A 19,175-nucleotide genomic window follows, 5' to 3' on the forward strand; every position below is an offset into this window, starting at 1 on the left:
GCGCATACATCAGGGCTCACATCCAGCATATCTTGTGCGTTTTGGCACAGCCCTTGGGACAGCAGCCCTCTCTGCTACATCGGGACGGCAGCCCTCTCTGCTACTTCGGGACGGCAGCCTTCTCTACTTCAGATATGCAGCACCCGTGTCACCAGAGCTTGCACCACTTGGGATGGCAGCCCTCTCTGCTACTTTGGGTACGCAACACCCGTGTCATCAGAGACTGCACCACCATCATTGTCATCAACGTTACCTTTTTCCGCTGCCACTATCACCTCAGAGTGCTTTGCCACACATCGACGTGAGCCTTCGTCTTCGACCGTGCTTCAGCTCCGACGTCCTTCTCTGCTTCAGCACTGGTCTTCTTTTTGCTCAGAGTCACCTCTCATATGAGGGCTCTTGTACATATCTGCACTCACCTTTTTATATATATTCACTCACATATTTCATGCTGTGTGGTTTTACTCTGATCTCTCGTATATGTGGTCCTTCCGTCCTTTTGCCCTCACATGGTATCAAAGCTATCGTGAGCAAAGGGATTGAAGACCTCGAGAGCACACAGTATGGATCGTCTACCCGCACTCCCAGAGGACCGATTCTTCTCACAAGAAGATGCTTCTCCAAACTCTGATCTGGACTACATAGGGAACAGGATTTCTTACTCAGTGGAGAATCCTGTTCAAGATCATACTTTGGGAGACGATCAACCCATGCACATCACCTCATCCACACCACCTTTGCCATCACGATCGCTGTAACATGCAGAAGCTTCGGAGAGGATCGGTAACTTCAATGCTCAGAAATCAGCACTCTTTTCGCGACGGAATTAACCCACAAACTGAATGAAGATGTGTAGAAAATAGAGAGAGAGAGAGAGAGAGAGGGAGAGATGGAGAGAACACAGTATTGGTTCCCAAATACCCTCTGTAGGGCCCCCACCACGGATGGTGTATTTGTTTTATTAGAATGATGTAAATCTGAAAAGAAAATATAGAAATCTTGACCTTTCTTGGCTGAGAAAACTCTGCCCTTGACCTGCAGTCCTTCACCCCTTTGCTTAGCACCTTCTTGGCTTGTCTAGCCCTTGTATGCTTGAGCTCTTGGTGAAAAATGAGATGCAATAATGGGATTGTGGGCTCCCCTATTTATACTACTCCACCAATAGCAGTCGGCCAGCTGAAGTCCAGGCAGCCAGCAATAATCATGTCCCACGACTGGATAATAGCATTAAATGCTAGGAAAATCCCATAAAATGCTGCGCATTGTTCCATATATGGCTGGGCATCATGCGCCTTATTCAGGATGGGCTGGACACTGTTTTGCAAACAGTTTGGGGGCTGGGCAGCCTGTATGGACTGCCCCATACCTGCCCTACAGCCATACAAAGACTATATCTCCAGAGTGTTTGCCCTTAGCCTGCTCCTAGGGCTGTCCTAAGGCCCCTCCATGGCTGCTGGGTTCAGCGCCTTCCTGGCCCTCATGGGGGTGGTTCCACACTATCCCCATGTCCACACAAAGACCCGGGGTAGCCCTATGGGCTGGCCCCTTGTTCTGAAAGCAAACCCTAACTATCTACACAATGATCTCGTATCCAGTACCATACCAGATACACAGAATCATTGACATCATTCCAAAGGGAGACTTACAGTGCGGACTGGCATTGTTTCATGTGCAGGACAGTGCACACCTGACCTTGGACTCATGTGCAGGACAATGCACACCTGACCTTGGACGACTGAGATGGATCCCTGGCTGACTTGTCCCGAACTGGGCTCACATGGGACCAGTTCACCATCCCAGGTCCTGCACATTCTGTACTTATGTCTACGTGGCATCCAAGTGCGGGATGCACATGACAATCGCCCCCTCCGACTTTATCAGATCTTGTTTCCAAAGGGGGAAACATTCCTTCTGCCATTGTGTTTGTGTGGAACCCTGGCATACTTCATCTTCTTTCATCTTCTCTCATGGTCCCTTTTTTGGCCAGAGGGGGGGGGTAAAGAAACAGCACTTTTCCAGCCCTAAAAAGGAACTTTCTGGTTATTTTATATTTTATATTTTTGGGGTTTTTGTCTTGGCTGCTGGCCTACACCTTTATGGTGACCGACCAGCACCCCCCTTTACTATATATAGCATTGCCCATACCTCATCATCAGTGTACCACTTCATCGCCATATCAGGTACCATTTGGCCGCCTACAAGCAAAGGCACTTTCTTTTTGCTCACAGTCACCTCTCATATGAGGGCTCTTGTACATATCTGCACTCACCTTTTTATATATATTGTTGTGTGGTTTTACTCTGATCTCTCGTATATGTGGTCCTTCCGTCCTTTTGCCCTCACAAGGAGTCCCCGATTTTGTCCATTTTTCCCAGTTCTCTAGTCGTGTAGTGGGGGGCTATTTTTTGCTTTCTCTGGTCGGCCTGTAGGAGGCGGCTGGCCATGGGGGGCCCAGCTAGAGGCTGGCCAACCAGGTTGGAAAATTTTGAGATTGGATTTAAGAACTTGGTTTAGGTATCATGCAATTCCACAATGGCCTAGTCAGTGGGCCCATATTGGGGCTGTCAGCCCTGTTTATAAAGGCCGACTGGCTGCCCCAGCCCATATATAGATGGGCACCTTGCCCCCCCACATTATTGTACCGGATTTCAGTATATATAGCAGAGTTTTACAGCACTTCTCTTCTCCAGCACTTCTGCATATTCTGCTCTCAGTTTTCTGTCTCATTTCTGCTGCACATTCCAACATGGTATCAGAGCTCAAGAATGCTTGAAGCTTTGGAGACGGTGAGAGCTTGCGGGGCTGTTGTGTTTGGTGCTGATTAGAGAGTGATCAGGCCGTATGGGACATGGTGTTACAACCCTGAGTTTTTCTCTGGACAGAAAGCAGGTGGGCACGTGGACAGTGTGAATGGCATCCGTTTGGAGTTGAAAAGGGAACCCATGTGTGGACAGCCCCATGTGTGAAAGGATTTAAATTTATAAGGTTTTAAAACCTTGGCTGATAAAGAAAATATTATTTTTGGAAGTATGCGCTTTTGCTATTGCTTTTAGTTTTTTTTTCTTTGGAGAAAAGCAGGCTGAATCGCATCTTTGGATATAAAAGCGAAGGGTGGCGCATCACTTTGGATCACAGCCTGAATATCTCTCTCTCACGTGGGCTGGCTACAGGAGTCGTCATGGGGTGTGGTGTCATGTGATATGGCGCATCACCATGGCGATCACAGGCTGACTCTCTCTCTCTCTCTCTCTCTCTCTCTCTCTCTCTCTCTCTCTCTCTCTCTCGTTCTCAGGCGAACAGGCGCTACATGTTGAGCAGGCTTGCGCAGGTCTGCAGGACAGGAGGACAGCAACGAGCCGGCGGCTGCAAGTTTCTCTCTTGGCACTGCCACGTCGGCTGGACTGCGCTTGCTCTCTCTTTATCTCTCACTTGGGAGGAGGCGTAGGACTATAGCCTGTTGTAGACACGTGGGCTGGGCAGGTGGCGTACAGGTCGGCAGGACAAGAAGCGCACGTGGTGGCTGCGTGTGTGGAAGCAGCCAGGCGGGCAACCCTCTGCAGCGTGGAGCAGTCCACATGCACGTGGCGGCTGCGTGTGTGGAAGCAGCCAGGCGGGCAACCTTCTGCAGAGAGCTATGGTGCAGGTTCTTACCGAGTTTCTGCAGAGAGCTCAGTCGAAGGACCGGGGGTGCTCTACAAAGGAACCGGGGTCCATGATCAGGGCCTGGTTGATGGCATGTCTGGAGCTGTGGCCGGTGGCATCTCCAGCACCGTCACCTCACAAGCTGTGGCGGCCCTTGTCGTAGAGACTTGGATACAAATGATCAAGCTAAGATGCACGGGAGGATGTTCATGGAAGAGATGTGTTGTTCCTCTTCATCTTGAACTTATGTGTATTCAGGGGTTGCTTGACACGTCCTCTATCTTTCTCTCTCTGGGTTATGGAAAAGCGTAGGGTATTGCTATGGAAAACAACCTTGGTTTTGGCACCGTGCTTGCATGGTGTATCTGTGGATTTCTCATGGAAACAGGACATTGGTTTTCGAGAAGAAACAGGCCTATGGTTTATGGGATACAGGTCTTTGGTTTATCGAATACAGGTCTTTGGTTTCATGTGGAAAGCATGTCTTTGGATTCATGTGAACAAGTTGTAGTCTTCTCGAGGTTACATGCAAGCTGTGACTATAGGGAAGGACATATGGTTTGGTACAGCCTACTGCTGTTTGGGAAAGGGTTTGAGGGATCCATGGTAGAGATGGAGAAGACCTTTTCAAGCAGGGAGGTGTTGTACAGGTATGCCTTCTCTATGGTATGTTGTGCTGTAATAACGAGAGTTCTCTTTTGGAAGTCCTGGGTGAAACTATAAGGGATCCTATTGGTGGAGGATTCTACAAGAAGTACTTTGTACTCAAATTTGATTAAGTAAAGAAATACCGCAAGGGGCGCCACTGCAATTTGGGGCCAATCAAGCTATGGCTTTCGACACTTTGTCACCAGTGGTATCTTCACGGAGACTTCATGGGTTCGGAAGACAGCTTCTTTCTATGTTTAGCAGTGGTGATCTACTATGCTTCATTGGGGACTTGTGCTTACCACTTGGGTGGAGTGCAAGCAGGTTTTGGGTGCCTGAAGATGTATCAGATGAAGCTCAGTCGGAAGTGGAGGAACTTGATGCGGTTCTTATTCCCGCGCAGATACTGGCACATAAGGAAAGAAAGGTACAGGGTATAGTTTCCCGTCGCTATCTTGTGAAGTTCAAGAACTGTTCACCGATGGATGCGAAGTGGATGGAGGAGGGTGACTTAGTAGATTCACCTAAGGTATTGCAGCTTTATCTTGATGCATTTTGAGTTGGAACTTGGAGCCGACTCTTGTTACAGCTCATTCACGTTCAGCAGTGCATGGGTTTGGAGCATTGCCAAATGCTCAAGAGGGGGGTAGCACCTCCCCTCCCTTGTTACAGACAGGCTCAGTTGTCATCTAGGAGTCGCTTGGTGACATCTTTGTATTCACCCGAAGGTACTGATAGCTGACAGTACATCTGCTTATGGGACTTCTATGATATTGTGTACTAATCACATGAGATGGTTCACAATCGGCCGCACCATGAACTATAACTGCAACTATGGAAAACTCTGTCTAAACTTCTGGTTAACAGAGATGGTTTTTGCCTTTGGAACTAAGGTATGACTGAAAAAGATTGGGACATTGATCTTTGTCATATGGTTCTGGCTGTTCTTGACCACAGGATCGGTCAATTGGATATTGAGATGATGCTATTTGTGGAGTTGGTCTCCTTTGGAATGGCATGGTTTGGTTGAGCTCAAAGTCTGCGAGCAACCTAAGCTAACACTTCGAGACTCTATGAAGGGCATAAGTCTTGCGAGCAGTCCTAGAGTTGGTTTGGTTCATGGATATATGGATCGAACTCTATGCATACACTTTTTGAGATATTATTATATCCTGGTGCCATTGGATCCTGGTACCCTTGAGAATACATTGGGTAATACTCTAGATTGAGTGGTGTGATGCATGTATATTGGTATGATACATCAAGTACTTTATTATGTTCATGGATGCATCACTGAGTGTGACTCCTGCAGGATAGCCATGAGACATATGTGGGAAGTACTTAATGGATGTATTGTTTGGATGCATTGAGTGCTTCCATATGCTCATGTTGTACCATCAGTCATGGGTCCTGCGGGATGCCCATGGGTGTAAGGCTTGCGAGCAGCCCTGAGACGGTTATTTTGGAGTAGGTAGAGCATCTTGAGGAGCATATTGTTTGTGAATGCATATATGTCATGCATATGTGTCATATGTAGAATGATACATGGTTTTGTTTTTGGCTAACATCGGTTACATGTTTCCACTTGGTTTTAGACTTTTGCTGCAGATTCTCAAGGAACAAGCAAGAGTTGTTTGTCACTTTGATGTGACAATGTGGCCTTATTGTCCAGGATGATTGTTTCATCACCCAGATGCACTGGAGGGGCATTGCTTTTGTCATATGGGGAATCTTTGCTCATACGATGCCTTACTGTGTTATTGAGTGCAATCGAGGACGCTTGCTATTTTTCAAGAGGGGGGTATGTTACGACCCTGAGTTTTTCTCTAGACAGAAAGGAGGTAGGCACGGGCATGGGATGGACAGTGTGAATGGCATCCGTTTGGAGTTGAAAAGGGAACCCATGTGTGGACAGCCCCATGTGTGAAGAGAACAAAAGGATTTAAATTTATAAGGTTTTAAAACCTTGGATGATAAAGAAAATATTATTTTTGGAAGTATGCGCTTTTGCTATTGCTTTTAGTTTTTTTTTCTTTGGAGAAAAGCAGGCTGAATCGCATCTTTGGATATAAAAGCGAAGGGTGGCGCATCACTTTGGATCGCAGCCTGAATATCTCTCTCACGTGGGCTGGCTACAGGAGTCGTGGTGGGGTGTGGTGTCGTGTGATATGGCGCATCACCATGGCGATCACAGGCTGACTCTCTCTCTCTCTCTCATTCTCAGGCGCACTGGCGCTACATGCTGAGCAGGCTTGCGCAGGTCTGCAGGACAGGAGGACAGCCAACGAGCCGGCGGCTGCAAGTTTCTCTCTCGGCATTGCCACGTGGGCTGGACTGCGCTTGCTCTCTCTTTCTCTCTCACTTGGGAGGAGGCGTAGGACTATAGCCTGTTGTAGACACGTGGGCTGAGCAGGTGGCGTACAGGTCGGCAGGACAAGAAGCGCACGTGGCAGCTGCGTGTGTGGAAGCAGCCAGGCGGGCGACCCTCTGCAGCGTGGAGCAGTCCACATGCACGTGGTGGCTGCGTGTGTGGAAGCAGCCAGGCGGGCGACCTTCTGCAGAGAGCTATGGTGCAAGTTCTTACCGAGTTTCTGCAGAGAGCTCAGTCGAAGGACCGGGGGTGCTCTACAAAGGAACCGGGGTCCATGATCAAGGCCTGGTTGATGGCATGTCTGGAGCTATGGCCGGTGGCATCTCCAGCACCGTCACCTCACAAGCTGTGGCGGCCCTTGTTGTAGAGACTTGGATACAGAAGATCAAGCTAAGATGCACGGGAGGATGTTCATGGAAGAGATGTGTTGTTCCTCTTCATCTTGAACTTATGTGTATTCAGGGGTTGCTTGACACGTCCTCTATCTTTCTCTCTCTGGGTTATGGAAAAGCACTGGGTATTGCTATGGAAAACAACCCTGGTTTTGGGACTGTGCTTGGATGGTGTATCTGTGGATTTCTCATGGAAACAAGACATTGGTTTTCGAGAGGAAACAGGACTTTGGTTTCCAGGAAACAGGCCAATGGTTTATGGGATACAGGTCTTTGGTTTATCGGATACAGGTCTTTGGTTTCATGTGGAAAGCATGTCTTTGGATTCATGTGAACAGGTTGTAGTCTTCTCGAGGTTACATGCAAGCTGTGACTATAGGGAAGGACATATGGTTTGGTACAGCCCTACTGCTGTTTGGGAAAGGGTTTGAGGGATCCATGGTAGAGATGGAGAAGACCTTTTCAAGCAAGGAGGTGTTGTACAAGTATGCCTTCTCTATGGTATGTTGTGCTGTAATAATGACAGTTCTCTTTCGGAAGACCTGGGTGAAACTATAAGGAATCCTATTGGTGGAGGATTCTACAAGTTGTACTTTGTACTCAAATTTGATCAAGTAAAGAAATACCGCAAGGGACGCCACTGCGATTTGGGGCCAATCGGTGTCCTTGTACTATTTGCAGGAGCACTCTAGCTCCCCCTGTTTATTTTCCTTTTCTAGGTCCCCATGGGTGTTGAAGTGTTGTGTGTGCAAGTGTTTGTTTCGTCGCCCGTCAAATTTCTGAAGGCCGGTTTCCCGTGGAGGAGCGGGTAGAAGGCGGGCGTCACTGCTGGAGTCCCATAGTAACGAGGGACGGAGGGGACGGAGGGCTGGGACGCGAAAACGCCATCCCGAATCAGCGAATCGTTCCGGCACGGGCTGGGGACGGAGGGGACACCTCGGGCAGATGCATCACAAGGGGACGCCATCCCGGGAACGCCGGAACGGGCTGCGCATGTCGGGGATGGGACTGGAACGAGACGGCCGCACGCACCTTTTTTTTCGTTGTTTTTTTGCGCCGTTTTTTTGCTTTTTTTCCGTCATCTTTTTCGCTTTTTTTCCCCTTGTTTTTTCGTCGTTTTTTTTCGCTTATGCCCGTTGCAACTGCCCGTTGCTTTCCTCACGTTGGCCTGGCTGCCATCACTCGTGACCTGCAAGGCTGCACCGCCATGAGCCTATAAGGCTTGTGCTCCCCTCTCTCTCTCTCTCACTCTCTCTCTTGGCCAGCCGCCCCACTCTAGAGCTTAAGGCTTAAGCAACAAGCGCTCTAGCCTCTCTCTCCCACTCCCTCTCCCACGGGCCACTCTCTCTCTCTCTCTCTCTCTCTCTCTCTCTCTCTCTCTCCCACTCTCTCTCTCTCTCTCTCCCACTCCCTCACTCTCTCTCTCTCGAGTCTCAACCCGCAAGCTTTCTCTAGGCTCTAGCCTCTCTCTCTCTCTCTCTCTCTCTCTCTCTCTCTCTCTCTCTCAACTTTCACCCTCTCTCATGGCATCTTCTTCGCAAGCAACCTTCGGCTCCGCACGTCGTGGTGGTGCTAGAAGAACCGATGGTTGGTCATGGTGGGAAGAGGTTAATGCCAACCGCCCTGGAAGTGGAGGAGGTTCATGCCCGTGGTCTTGCAAGCTTTGCCTCTATAGGCGGACGAGTGGGTCAGACAAAGTGTGAGCCCACCTTATGCATGAGTCCGGGCACGAGTTCAATTTTGCACGGGAATCACATCGGAGAAGAGAAGGGAGCTTCTTGAGCGCATTGCCCGGCATGAGGCTTTGAGGGCTGCAAGGCCGGCACGTGTGGCTGTGGATCCTATAGCATTTGTGAGACCACCTGAGGGGTCTGTTTCAGGGTCAGGGGGTGCATCTACCACATCTACACCACGGCCACATGGTGTAGGTTCCTTTGTGATGCCCACACCCGCGCGGCGACAGAGTACACTAGAGGGAAGTTGGGATCCTAAGAAGAAGGAAGAGGTTGATACAGCTCTGGATCGTTTCTTCTTCCATGACCATATTGCTTTCCATACTGCTAGGTAAGCCTTGACTCTTCCCTCTTGACATGATTTTTCTAAGTTTCATTCTTGAAAGTTCACTTGTTTCTTTTTGTAATCAGATCCGAGTACTTCAAGGCTATGGTGAAGAGGATTGGGGAGTATGGTCCAAACTACACCCCCCCATCATTGAAGTCTCTGCGCACCACATTGCTCGACAAGGAGAAGCGCCTTGTTGAGCACTTCACAGTCGAAGTCTTCTGAGAAGAAGCCCGACTCGGATCGTGATGCTTTGAAGGCCGAGCGAACCTATAACCATTGTGGCCAGAAGGGTCACTACTCGAGGAAATGTCCTCGACGGAGCACTGAGAAAGGTGCAGATTCCTCAGTTGCAGCCGCAGAGACTCCAACTTTTGTGCACTTGGAGATTATGTACACCAAAGCTTTATCTTCTTCGAGCAGGAAGGCGGCTGGTCTCACCGTTGGGGATACTCGAGAGAGGATTCTGGACAGTGGTGCTTCCAGGCACATGACTCCTTCCCGAGAGTTGTTATAGGACCTTCCGAGGCAAACAGGTCACATCTTTATTAGTGACAAGTTCACTATCTCGATTCACAATGAGGACAGGTTCGAGATCGTTCTCAATGGCAGAGGGGGGAAGCATTCCTCCCCGGTTCTTTATGTCCCATCTCTTGGCTTTCATCTTTTGTCAGTGCATGAGGTTTGCAAGACTGGCATGCGCGTGGAGTTTGATGAGCATTCAGTTGCTATCCGGGACAAAGCAACAGGCCAAGTTGTTTGGGAAGGCGAAGTGGAGAATGGGATTTACAATCTCTCAGCACTCTCTTCGCTTATGGGTCCTTGGCTCGGTAATTTGTGGCATTTTCATTTTGGCCACTTGAATGTGGACGCATTGCAGTGGACTTTCCGGGACCAGATGGTGGATGGCTTGCCAGATGATAGCAACAAGCAGGGACATTGCAGTTTCTACATTCGTGGGAAGCAACATAGGGAGTCTTTTCTAAAGCATGCTACCAGTCGGGCTACGAAAACACTGGAGTTGGGTCACGTTGACTTATGTGGGCCTATGCAATCCCCATCTTTGGAAGGAGCCTTGTATTTCATGCTGATAGTGGATGATTGTAGCAGGTTCACATGGGTGTACTTTCTGCCACATAAGGACCAAGCCTTTGCTTGGTTCAAGGACTGGTATGCTTCGGTGGAAAAGGAGTCTGGATTACAGGTGAAGACTATTCAGGCTGACAAAGGAGGGAACTTCTCTTCCAATGCTTTTGTGCGGTTTTGTGCGGAGAATGGCATCAAGCCGGAGCTGGCCAATACTGGGTCTCCTTCAAAGAATGGAGTGGTTGAGCGAAAGAGCCGGATTGTGGTGGAGATGGTGAGGACGATGTTGGGGCATCGTGACCTTCCTCGTCCACTTTGGGGAGAGGCTGTGGCTACGGCTGTCCATATCATCAACCGATCTCCGACAACTGCAGTGCCTAAGGTGACTCCATTTGAGGGTTATTTTGGCAAGAAACCAGATGTGTCCCATTTTCGTGTTTTTGGGAGTGATGGGTTCACATTCTGAAGAAGCAGAGGGGGAAGCTTGACTCCAAGTCCCAGAAGCTTATTTTTGTGGGATATAACTCTCTTTCCAAAGGCTACAAGTTATATGACCCGGAGCGGAATGAGGTTGTTGTCAACAGAGATGTTGTCTTTGATGAGCATGTTCCAGCTTCCATTGTTGAGGAGCTACCGCTTCTTAGAGAACCAGAGAGTATGAAAATGAGTCCCAGGCTATTGTTCCAGCTAGCCAACCTCAATCAATAGAAGAGGTTGATCCCAAGGTTGGAGATTTGCCACGGCAACAGCAGGCTGCTCCATGTTCTATTCAGGTACCAAAATGGTTGTTGGATACCATTCGAGAGTCTGGTGTGAGGGAGTATCCCTCCAAGTGGACCACGGAGGATGGACCTCAAAGATCGTACAGAGTTCGTGACAAAAGTCAGTTAGAGGAGTATTTACAAGTAAATTATGCCTTGATGTCTCATATCATTTGGGACAAAGAGCCTACTTCAGTTAAGGAAGCTCTTTCCCAGGAGACTTGGAGGAAAGCCATGCAAGTGGAACTTGAGGCCATAGAGAAGAATGGGACTTGGGCGTTGGTTCCAAGGCCGTCAAAATGGTCTCTCGTTGGTGTCAAGTGGGTCTACAAGACCAAGTATAAGTCCAATGAGTCCGTGGACAAGCACAAGACCAGACTTGTGGCTAAGGCCTATGCTCAACAAACAGGCATCGACTCTGAGGACACTTTTGCACTGACTGCTAGGATGGCCACGATTCGGCTAGTTCTTACCCTTGCCTCTCATCAACAGTGGTCGGTGTATCAGATGGATGTTAAATCTCCATTCCTGAATGGTGACTTGTAGGAGGAGGTGTATATTGAGCAACCTCCAAGCTTTGAGGTTCTATGGTTTACAGGTTGCAGAAGGCCTTGTATGGTCTTAAACAGGCTCCCAGGACTTGGAACCAAAAGATTGATGCTTTCTTTCAGAGACAAGGTTTCCAGAGATCAGTTGCAGATCCGAACTTGTCTCTCTTTCGAGAACGCGGTATGGTCACGTTGATTATCCTCTATGTGGATAATCTTGTCCTCATTAGCAGTCATGTGAAGCACATAGCCATGACGAAGGCTGCCTTGTCAAATGAGTTTGAGATGACGGATTTAAGCTTACTCAATTTCTTTTTGGGATTGGAAATTTGACAGACCCAAAGAGGGTTCTTTATTTCTCAACGACGACGGTATGTTCATGAGTTGCTAGAGGCCTTTGGGATGGAGAACTGCAAGCCTATTTCAGCTCCGAGGAACCAAATACCAAACTTATTGTACATGATCCTTGTGAGCAGGTTGATGCCTCTTTATATCGGAAACTTGTTAGTTCATTGATTTGGTTGCTGAACACCAGATTGGACTTGAGTTTTCTAGTAGGACTGTTGAGCTCCTTTATGTAGACACCTTTGAAGACTCATTGGGACACAGGCTTGTGGATCTTGCGGTATCTGCAGGGTACAAAGGATCTTGGACTCTTTTATATCACTGGAGGGGGGATTGAAGGACCGAGTCAATCTCCGAGGTTGGAGTGACTCTGATTGGGGAGGAGATCCAAGCACGAGGAGATCTACTTCAGGATACGGCTTTACCCTTAGCTCGGGAGCGATTTCTTGGGGAGCAAGAAACAGCCAACTGTTACCTTGTCTTCCACTAAGGCAGAGTATCGGGCTGCTAGCGAGGTGGTGTGGCTGAAGAGGTTACTTGGTGAGATCGGGTTACTTGGTGAGATCGGGTTTCCACAGAAGGAACCCATAGTCATCCAGTGTGACAACCAGAGCTGTATAGCTATTGCTTGGAACCCGGTCTTCCATGCCCGGACCAAACATATAGAGATACAATATCACTTTGTTCAAGAGAAGATTTTGGATGGTGACATCTTGCTAGCCTTTTGTTCGACGGAGGACAATGCAGCAATCCTCTTCACGAAGCCTCTTTGTCAGCAGAAGCACCAATCCCAGCTCACTAGGATTGGTTCCACATCCAGGAGCTAAGAGGGAGTGTTAGCATCCATCTCCTGTCTGTACCATACTATACCATAGGGAGTGCAGGCCTATGATGTGGGTGTGCCCGCCCGTGGGAGGAGTCCCCGATTTTGTCCATTTTTCCCAGTTTTGTAGTCGTGTAGTGGGGGGCTATTTTTTGCTTTCTCTGGTCGGCCTGTAGGAGGCGGCGGGGCCCGACTAGAGGCCGGCCGACCACGCCATGCCTAGTCAGTGGGTCCATATTGGGGCTGTTGGCCCTGTTTGTACAACTGGCTGCCCCAACATAGTAACATGGGACGGGGAACGGGGACGACGACGGGGAACGGCAAAAGGCAGGGAACGGGGACGGCATATGGAATATGCAATTTATTGACTACAAAGCACACTAAATAAAATAACATTTATGTTTTTACACTGAACTTTCAAGGCATCACTTTAAATGTACAATACGTGGCGCAAACACCGAACAGGCGCTAATAAGTACACCGACAAAGTTCAAACCAATACATAAGCATGGAATGATAAACACCATCAAATGACAAAAGACTAGTGTCTACAATGCACATAAAGTGCTGAGTCAAGACTCAAAAGTAAAAACAATGAAACATAGCTAAATGATAAATCATAGAGCCTGCAATGCTCAATCAGAGGCTGGAGCGTGAGAAGTACTGGCGTCATGATCATGGCTGCCTACATGACCAGTCTGAAAGGTAGTGGCATCGTCCTCTGTGCTCTGTTGTGTCTCCACCTGCTCATCTCCCTCCTCCTGCTTCATCTCCCACTGAGTAAAGGGATCTGCCTTTGCAGCCGCACCCTGCAAAGCATTCGCAAGTTTGCGCTTACAAAGACAAGATCATTGGCCTTTTCTACACCAAGGCGGTTCCTCTTCTTTGATGCAATATGGCTGTAAGAACTCCAAAGCTGCTCCAAACAAGAGGAGCTTAAAGCTTGGCTGAGAATGCGGATAGCCAAGTGTTGCAGCTCAGGTCCATCGGAACCATAGTCTTCCCACCACAAAGCAACCCCAACCTTCAACCTATCCTCCTGTGCATCCGCACAACCAAAAGCACCACGAAAGGACCTGTTTGCAGTAAGCTGGTCTCTGACTTTGCGCCTAATGCCTCCATCTGGCGCTAGAGGATCCAAGATGCACCTCCAACCATCACTGATGTCATGTGCACAGTGTGTATCTACCGTGTGCTACACGCATGCAAGACTAGCTTCGAGGTTTGGGGAAGCTTGGAGCTAGGCAAGCTGATTGGCGAGCTAAGTTAGGGATAGACTAACGGGCAGGCACCCAAGCATGGACGGGCGGGCGCCCAAGTGTGGACGGGCCAAGAGCCTATAAAAGGGTGGCCAAGGTTAGTCATTAGTCATATAGAGTCTCGCGTGACTTGTGAGAGCTCTATGGTCAAGAGCCTGGATCTAGTGCAGACGTGCACCTGCTTCATGCAACTGAGACCAGCAACAGTCTCGAAGCCCGCAAGGGTAGCTTCGTGGCAGTATGGGACGTCACGAGGTAGAGATTGGTCGGTACATCCATCTAGTTAGCTCAGCTCGTGGCTTGGTGGGGACAGCCAAGTCTTGTGGGCTTACCCACGGCTGTCATGGTTGGGAGGTGAGTCAGGCCTACACCCCCTTCTTGTTTGTTTGGTTTGTTAGCAGGTTTCGAGTCTCGTACCAGGAACGTTCTACGAGGAGATCCTATGGGGTATTGACAACTGACCTCTCAGTCACTCTCCTGTCCATTACCCTGAAACTCAGGGTCCACCATATATGCAGCTGCATGCATAGGAGAGGCATAGGAGTTCCACCTCGTCACACATAAGGAACGAATCTCCTCGTATCTGTCCTCATCAGGCTCTAACTCTTGCAACTTCTCTTTCATTCTATCCATTGCCTCATACACCTTCCCGATGCATGGCTGCATAGCATCTACAAGCCTTAACAAGTGGACAATAGGCCTCACCATAGCATCAATGTGTTTCACATCCTCCCAAAAGGAAGTGCTCTCTGCATGCTCCCTGCATAATATGCCTATGGCTGTCGAAGCCAATGTAGAGGTGGTGAACTTGTCGCTGATAAGGAGCTGCCTCAATGCACCACTGCACTCCCTCAAGCGGGCCAGCATCAAGAAGTTGAAGACAAATCGGGTGTCTGAGTATTTGAGAAGTGAGAGCCTTGATTTCTTGGAAAACTCGTGGCGGAGGAACTGGTGGTTCAAGACAAATGTGACCATTTGATTGGCCTCCTGAATGATTGGCTCAATCCATGACATCTTTCCAATATCCTTTAAAAGATTGTTCAAACAATGTGCCATACAATATGACACAGTCATGTGTGGATACATGCCCTCAATAATAGCTCCAGCTGCCCTATTTGCAGCCTTGGCATCTGCAACAAAACCCACCACACATTCCGGGCCCATGACCTCAATGCCACTTGCCCACTCTGCTACAAGCATGTCTGCACTCTTCCCTGTCCCTGAGGCAGCATGTGAAGCAATAAAGTACATTTCGCCACGGGAATATGCAACAAGACCATGGATGGACCGCTTTCGGGTCACTCCATCCATCTGCAATGAGTGACACTCCATTCTTTGCCCATAGCCGCTTTGTGTTCTCTGCAGCTTGCTCGACAAGGCGCTTCTCCTTGTCGAGCAATGTGGTGCGCAGAGACTCCGATGATGGGGGGGTGTAGTTTGGACCATACTCCCCAATCCTCTTCACCACAGCCTTGAAGTACTCGGATCTGATTACAAAAAGAAACAAGTGAACTTTCAAGAATGAAACTTAGAAAAATCATGTTAAGAGGGAAGAGTCAAGGCTTACCTAGCAGTATGGAAAGCAATATGGTCATGGAAGAAGAAACGAGCCACAGCTGTATCAACCTCTTCCTTCTTCTTAGGATCCCAACTTCCCTCTAGTGTACTCTGTCGCCACGCGGGTGTGGGCATCGTATAGGAACCTACACCATGTGGCCGTGGTGTAGCTGTGGTAGATGCACCCCCTGACCCTGAAACAGACCCCTCAGGTGGTCTCACAAATGCTGCAGGATCCACAGCCACACATGCCAGCCTTGCAAGTTGCAGCCCTCAGAGCCTCATGCCGGGCAATGCGCTCAAGAAGCTCCCTTCTCTTCTCCGATGTGATTCCCGTGCAAAATCGAACCTCGTGCCCGGACTCATGCATAAGGTGGGCTCTTACTTTTTCTGACCCACTCGTCCGCCTATAGGGGCAAAGCTTGCAAGACCACGTGCGTGAACCTCCTCCACTTCGAGGGTGGTTAGCATTAACCTCTTCCCACCATGACCAACCATCGGTTCTTCTAGCACCACCACGACGTGCGGAGCCAAAGGTTGCTTGTGAAGAAGATGCCATGAGAGAGGGTGAAAGTTGAGAGAGAGAGAAGAGAGAGAGAGAGAGAGAGACTCGAGAGCTCTTAAGGCTTAAGGCTTAAAAGTTAAAAGGCTAGAGCCTAGAGAAAGCTTGCGGGTTGAGACGAGAGAGAGAGAGAGAGAGAGAGAGAGAGAGAGAGAGTGAGAGAGGGAGGGAGTGGGAGAGAGAGAGAGAGAGTGAGAGAGTGAGAAAGAAAGAAAGAAAGAAAGTTATATTAACGTCCACGGGAGGCCGAGTCCGACCTATGGGACAGATCAGGTACATCCATTTACATTCCACTCTGGGTATCGATGCCAAAGAGGCATAAAACTGAAAAAAAATAACTCAAAATGAACTCTTAAAACTCCTAAGAGTTTAAGTTACAATGGGTTCTATTGCATCTAGTTCGAAATTGAGGTTCAAAATAAAAATAGCTATATTTCATCCATGGATGGATTTACTCTTGAGGGGGTGGGGTACGGAATTCTTTAATGATTGCTTGTCCTCCTCTGTATATTGCCCATTTGCCATTCTTTCTTGCTTCTTTAACTTTATTCAGCTCTGCCGATTTGTTCTTGAGTTGTAGCGGGGTGAGTTCATCAGCTATCCATACCTTTGTCCCTTGGAGAGACCTTGTTTGCTTCATCACTGCTATTTTCTCATTGTTGTCCATATAGGAGACTTTTGCCTGCGTACCCTTTACTATAATAGAGATAGGGTCTCCTAAGTCCACGAAGGGGACTACTTTGCTCAGTTGTGCTATAAGTACATCTATATCTAATATGTAGTCTTCTTGAAGCTCTTGAGCTATGTCTGCCCTATCCCAGCCTTGAGAAAGACCACCGACTCTGATTACCTTTTTGTTACTTTCCATTCGTTCCTTTTCTTTGACCGCTGATATGACTTCTTTAACAAAATCTTGTGAGTTAACTGAATTTACCTTTGAAACATGGTTTGTCGTTTCTGTTTATAGTGTTGTAGGTATGGGTCCTTCTCGTGCTTCCTCTTGCTTCGTCTTCATGGCTTGCACTTGCACTTTTAGTTCGTTGATTTGTTCATCTTTCTTGATAGTCTCGTGTTTCAGTGCTGCTAATTCTCCCTGGAGTTTCTTCAGTTCTTGCATGAGGTAGGCTTCCCATGGTGTCGGCTTGCTCACGGGTGGAGGAATGGGCGGTAATCGTGAAGCGGTGACTGAGGCAAAAGACTTCTTACTTTCCATGTGTTGCTGCTGATAAAGGAGAGGGCTGTTGGTGGAACGAGTGCCCCCTCAAGGGTACCCTCTCCCCTTTGGGGGAGACTCAGAAAATGCGACCTACAAGACGCTCAGCTACAGGTGCAGGGGAGAGTTATGTTGCTGCCTTGGGGGCCTGAGCAAGGGTGGGTGGGGAAAGGGGCGCAGAGGTACAGGCGGGCGAAATGCAGTCAGAGAGAGAGAGAGAAGCGAAGAGAAAGGGGGCGAAGAGAGAGAAGGCGGGTGGGAAGAGAGAAGCGAAGAGAAAGGGGCGCAGAGGTACAGGCAAGCGAAATGCAAGCAGAGAGAGAGAGAAGTGAAGAGAAAGGGGGCGAAGAGAGAGAAGGCGGGTGGGAAGAGAGAAGCGAAGAGAAAGGGGCGCAGAGGTACAGGCAGAGAGTGGCCCATGGGAGAGGGAGTGGGAGACAGAGAGAGAGTGAGAGAGTGAGGGAGTGGGAGAGAGAGAGAGAGAGAGCGCTTGCTGCTTAAGCTCAAGAGTGGGGAGAGGGAGTGGGGCGGCTGGCCAAGAGTGAGAGAGTGGGAGAGAGAGAGGAGAGCTCAAGCCTTATAGGCGGCTGAGGGCTCCAAGCCTCAAGGCTCGTGCATTGTGCGGGTCACAGGTGACGGCAGGCCACAGTGCCAACGGGAGGAAACGGGCACAGCTGCCAGCCACCAACGGGCAGAAGTGGCAGAGAAAACAGCGAAAAAAAAACGGCAGCAAAAAGCGCCCCAACCCCCCCCCCCCCCCCCCCCCCCCCCCACATTATTGTTCCGGATTTCAGTGTATATAGCAGAGTTTTACAGCACTTCTACATAGTCTGCTCTCAATTTTCTGTCTCATTTCCGCTGCACATTCCGACACTCCATGTCTTCAAGCAGCAAAATATAGACCTGATTAGACACTTCTTGGTCATCTCCATGACTTCAAGTAGCAAATAAATGACCTAATTGGAAACCCCAACTTCATCATCTCCATGACTTCAAGCAGAAAAATATAGACATGATAAGGTCATATATTTGCTGCTTGAAGTGATGGAGATGACGAAGTTAGGGTTTCTAATCAGGTCCATATTTTTGATGCTTGAATTCATGGAGATGATAAAGTTCGGGTGTTTCTACCCTAGCTTCACCACCTCCATGATTGCAAGCAGCAAATATAGGACCTTATTATCATATCCATGACTTCAAGCGCTTTAGCAAATATGAAAACCCTAACTTCATCATCTCTATGCCGTCAAGCAAAAAAATATGGAAACCCTGGCTTCATCATCTCCATGACTTCAAGCAGATTACAAACCCTAAATTATGGACCTGATTAGAAACCCTAACGTCTCCATGACTACAAACAGCAAAGATATGTACTAACCCTAAGTCCGTCATCTCCATATCTTCAACCATAAAAAATCACTCAAAAGATGAAAACAGAAAACATAGACTTTCTACAAAGCCTACCTCGAGTTCGAGGGCTTCGCATAGGCTTCCGATCTCCCCAAAACGGCCAGAATTGATGGCCTCCTGCAGTGAACCAAACTTCTTATCAACCCGTTGCTGTTGATCAGGCATGGATGCACAATCTACCGTCAGAGCCATGGTCATGGGGGCTCCTCTATTTTACTATTTCTGACAAATAATAATAGTGAATAAAACCTTTTGAATTTGAGATAGAGCAATCGTGGTAAAAGAGCACCTATTAATCTAATAATCTAATATGGGTGCCCAATTTCATTTTTGTATTGATTAGTGAGGGAAGGTTTGCAATCATGTGGAGCCTTAGGAAACAAGTCGTTCGAAAACCTTAGGGAAGGTTTTTTTTTTAATCAAAATTTCAACTGCCTTCAAGGGTTCGAGAGTTTTCCATGGCCTTTAAGTGCTCGTGTGTAGGACAAGGGTGGGTC

General features: G+C 48.5%; 1 protein-coding gene across 1 annotated transcript in view; it reads right to left on the minus strand.

Annotated features, from left to right (window-relative positions):
• The window catches only part of LOC147640698 (COP9 signalosome complex subunit 8-like), a 61,889-nt gene extending 42,954 nt beyond the window's left edge, over positions 1-18,935 (minus strand). The window contains exon 1 of the mRNA XM_086814302.1: positions 18,733-18,935. Coding sequence (XP_086670428.1) covers positions 18,733-18,876 — 144 coding nt within the window. The 5' untranslated portion in view covers positions 18,877-18,935. The remainder of the gene's footprint in view (positions 1-18,732) is intronic.
• Positions 18,936-19,175: the final 240 nt, after the last annotated feature.

The sequence above is a fragment of the Cibotium barometz genome, chromosome 2 (assembly GCF_041138505.1).
Source record: "Cibotium barometz isolate CiBa-2024 chromosome 2, ASM4113850v1, whole genome shotgun sequence".
NCBI classification, from domain to species: domain Eukaryota; kingdom Viridiplantae; phylum Streptophyta; class Polypodiopsida; order Cyatheales; family Cibotiaceae; genus Cibotium; species Cibotium barometz.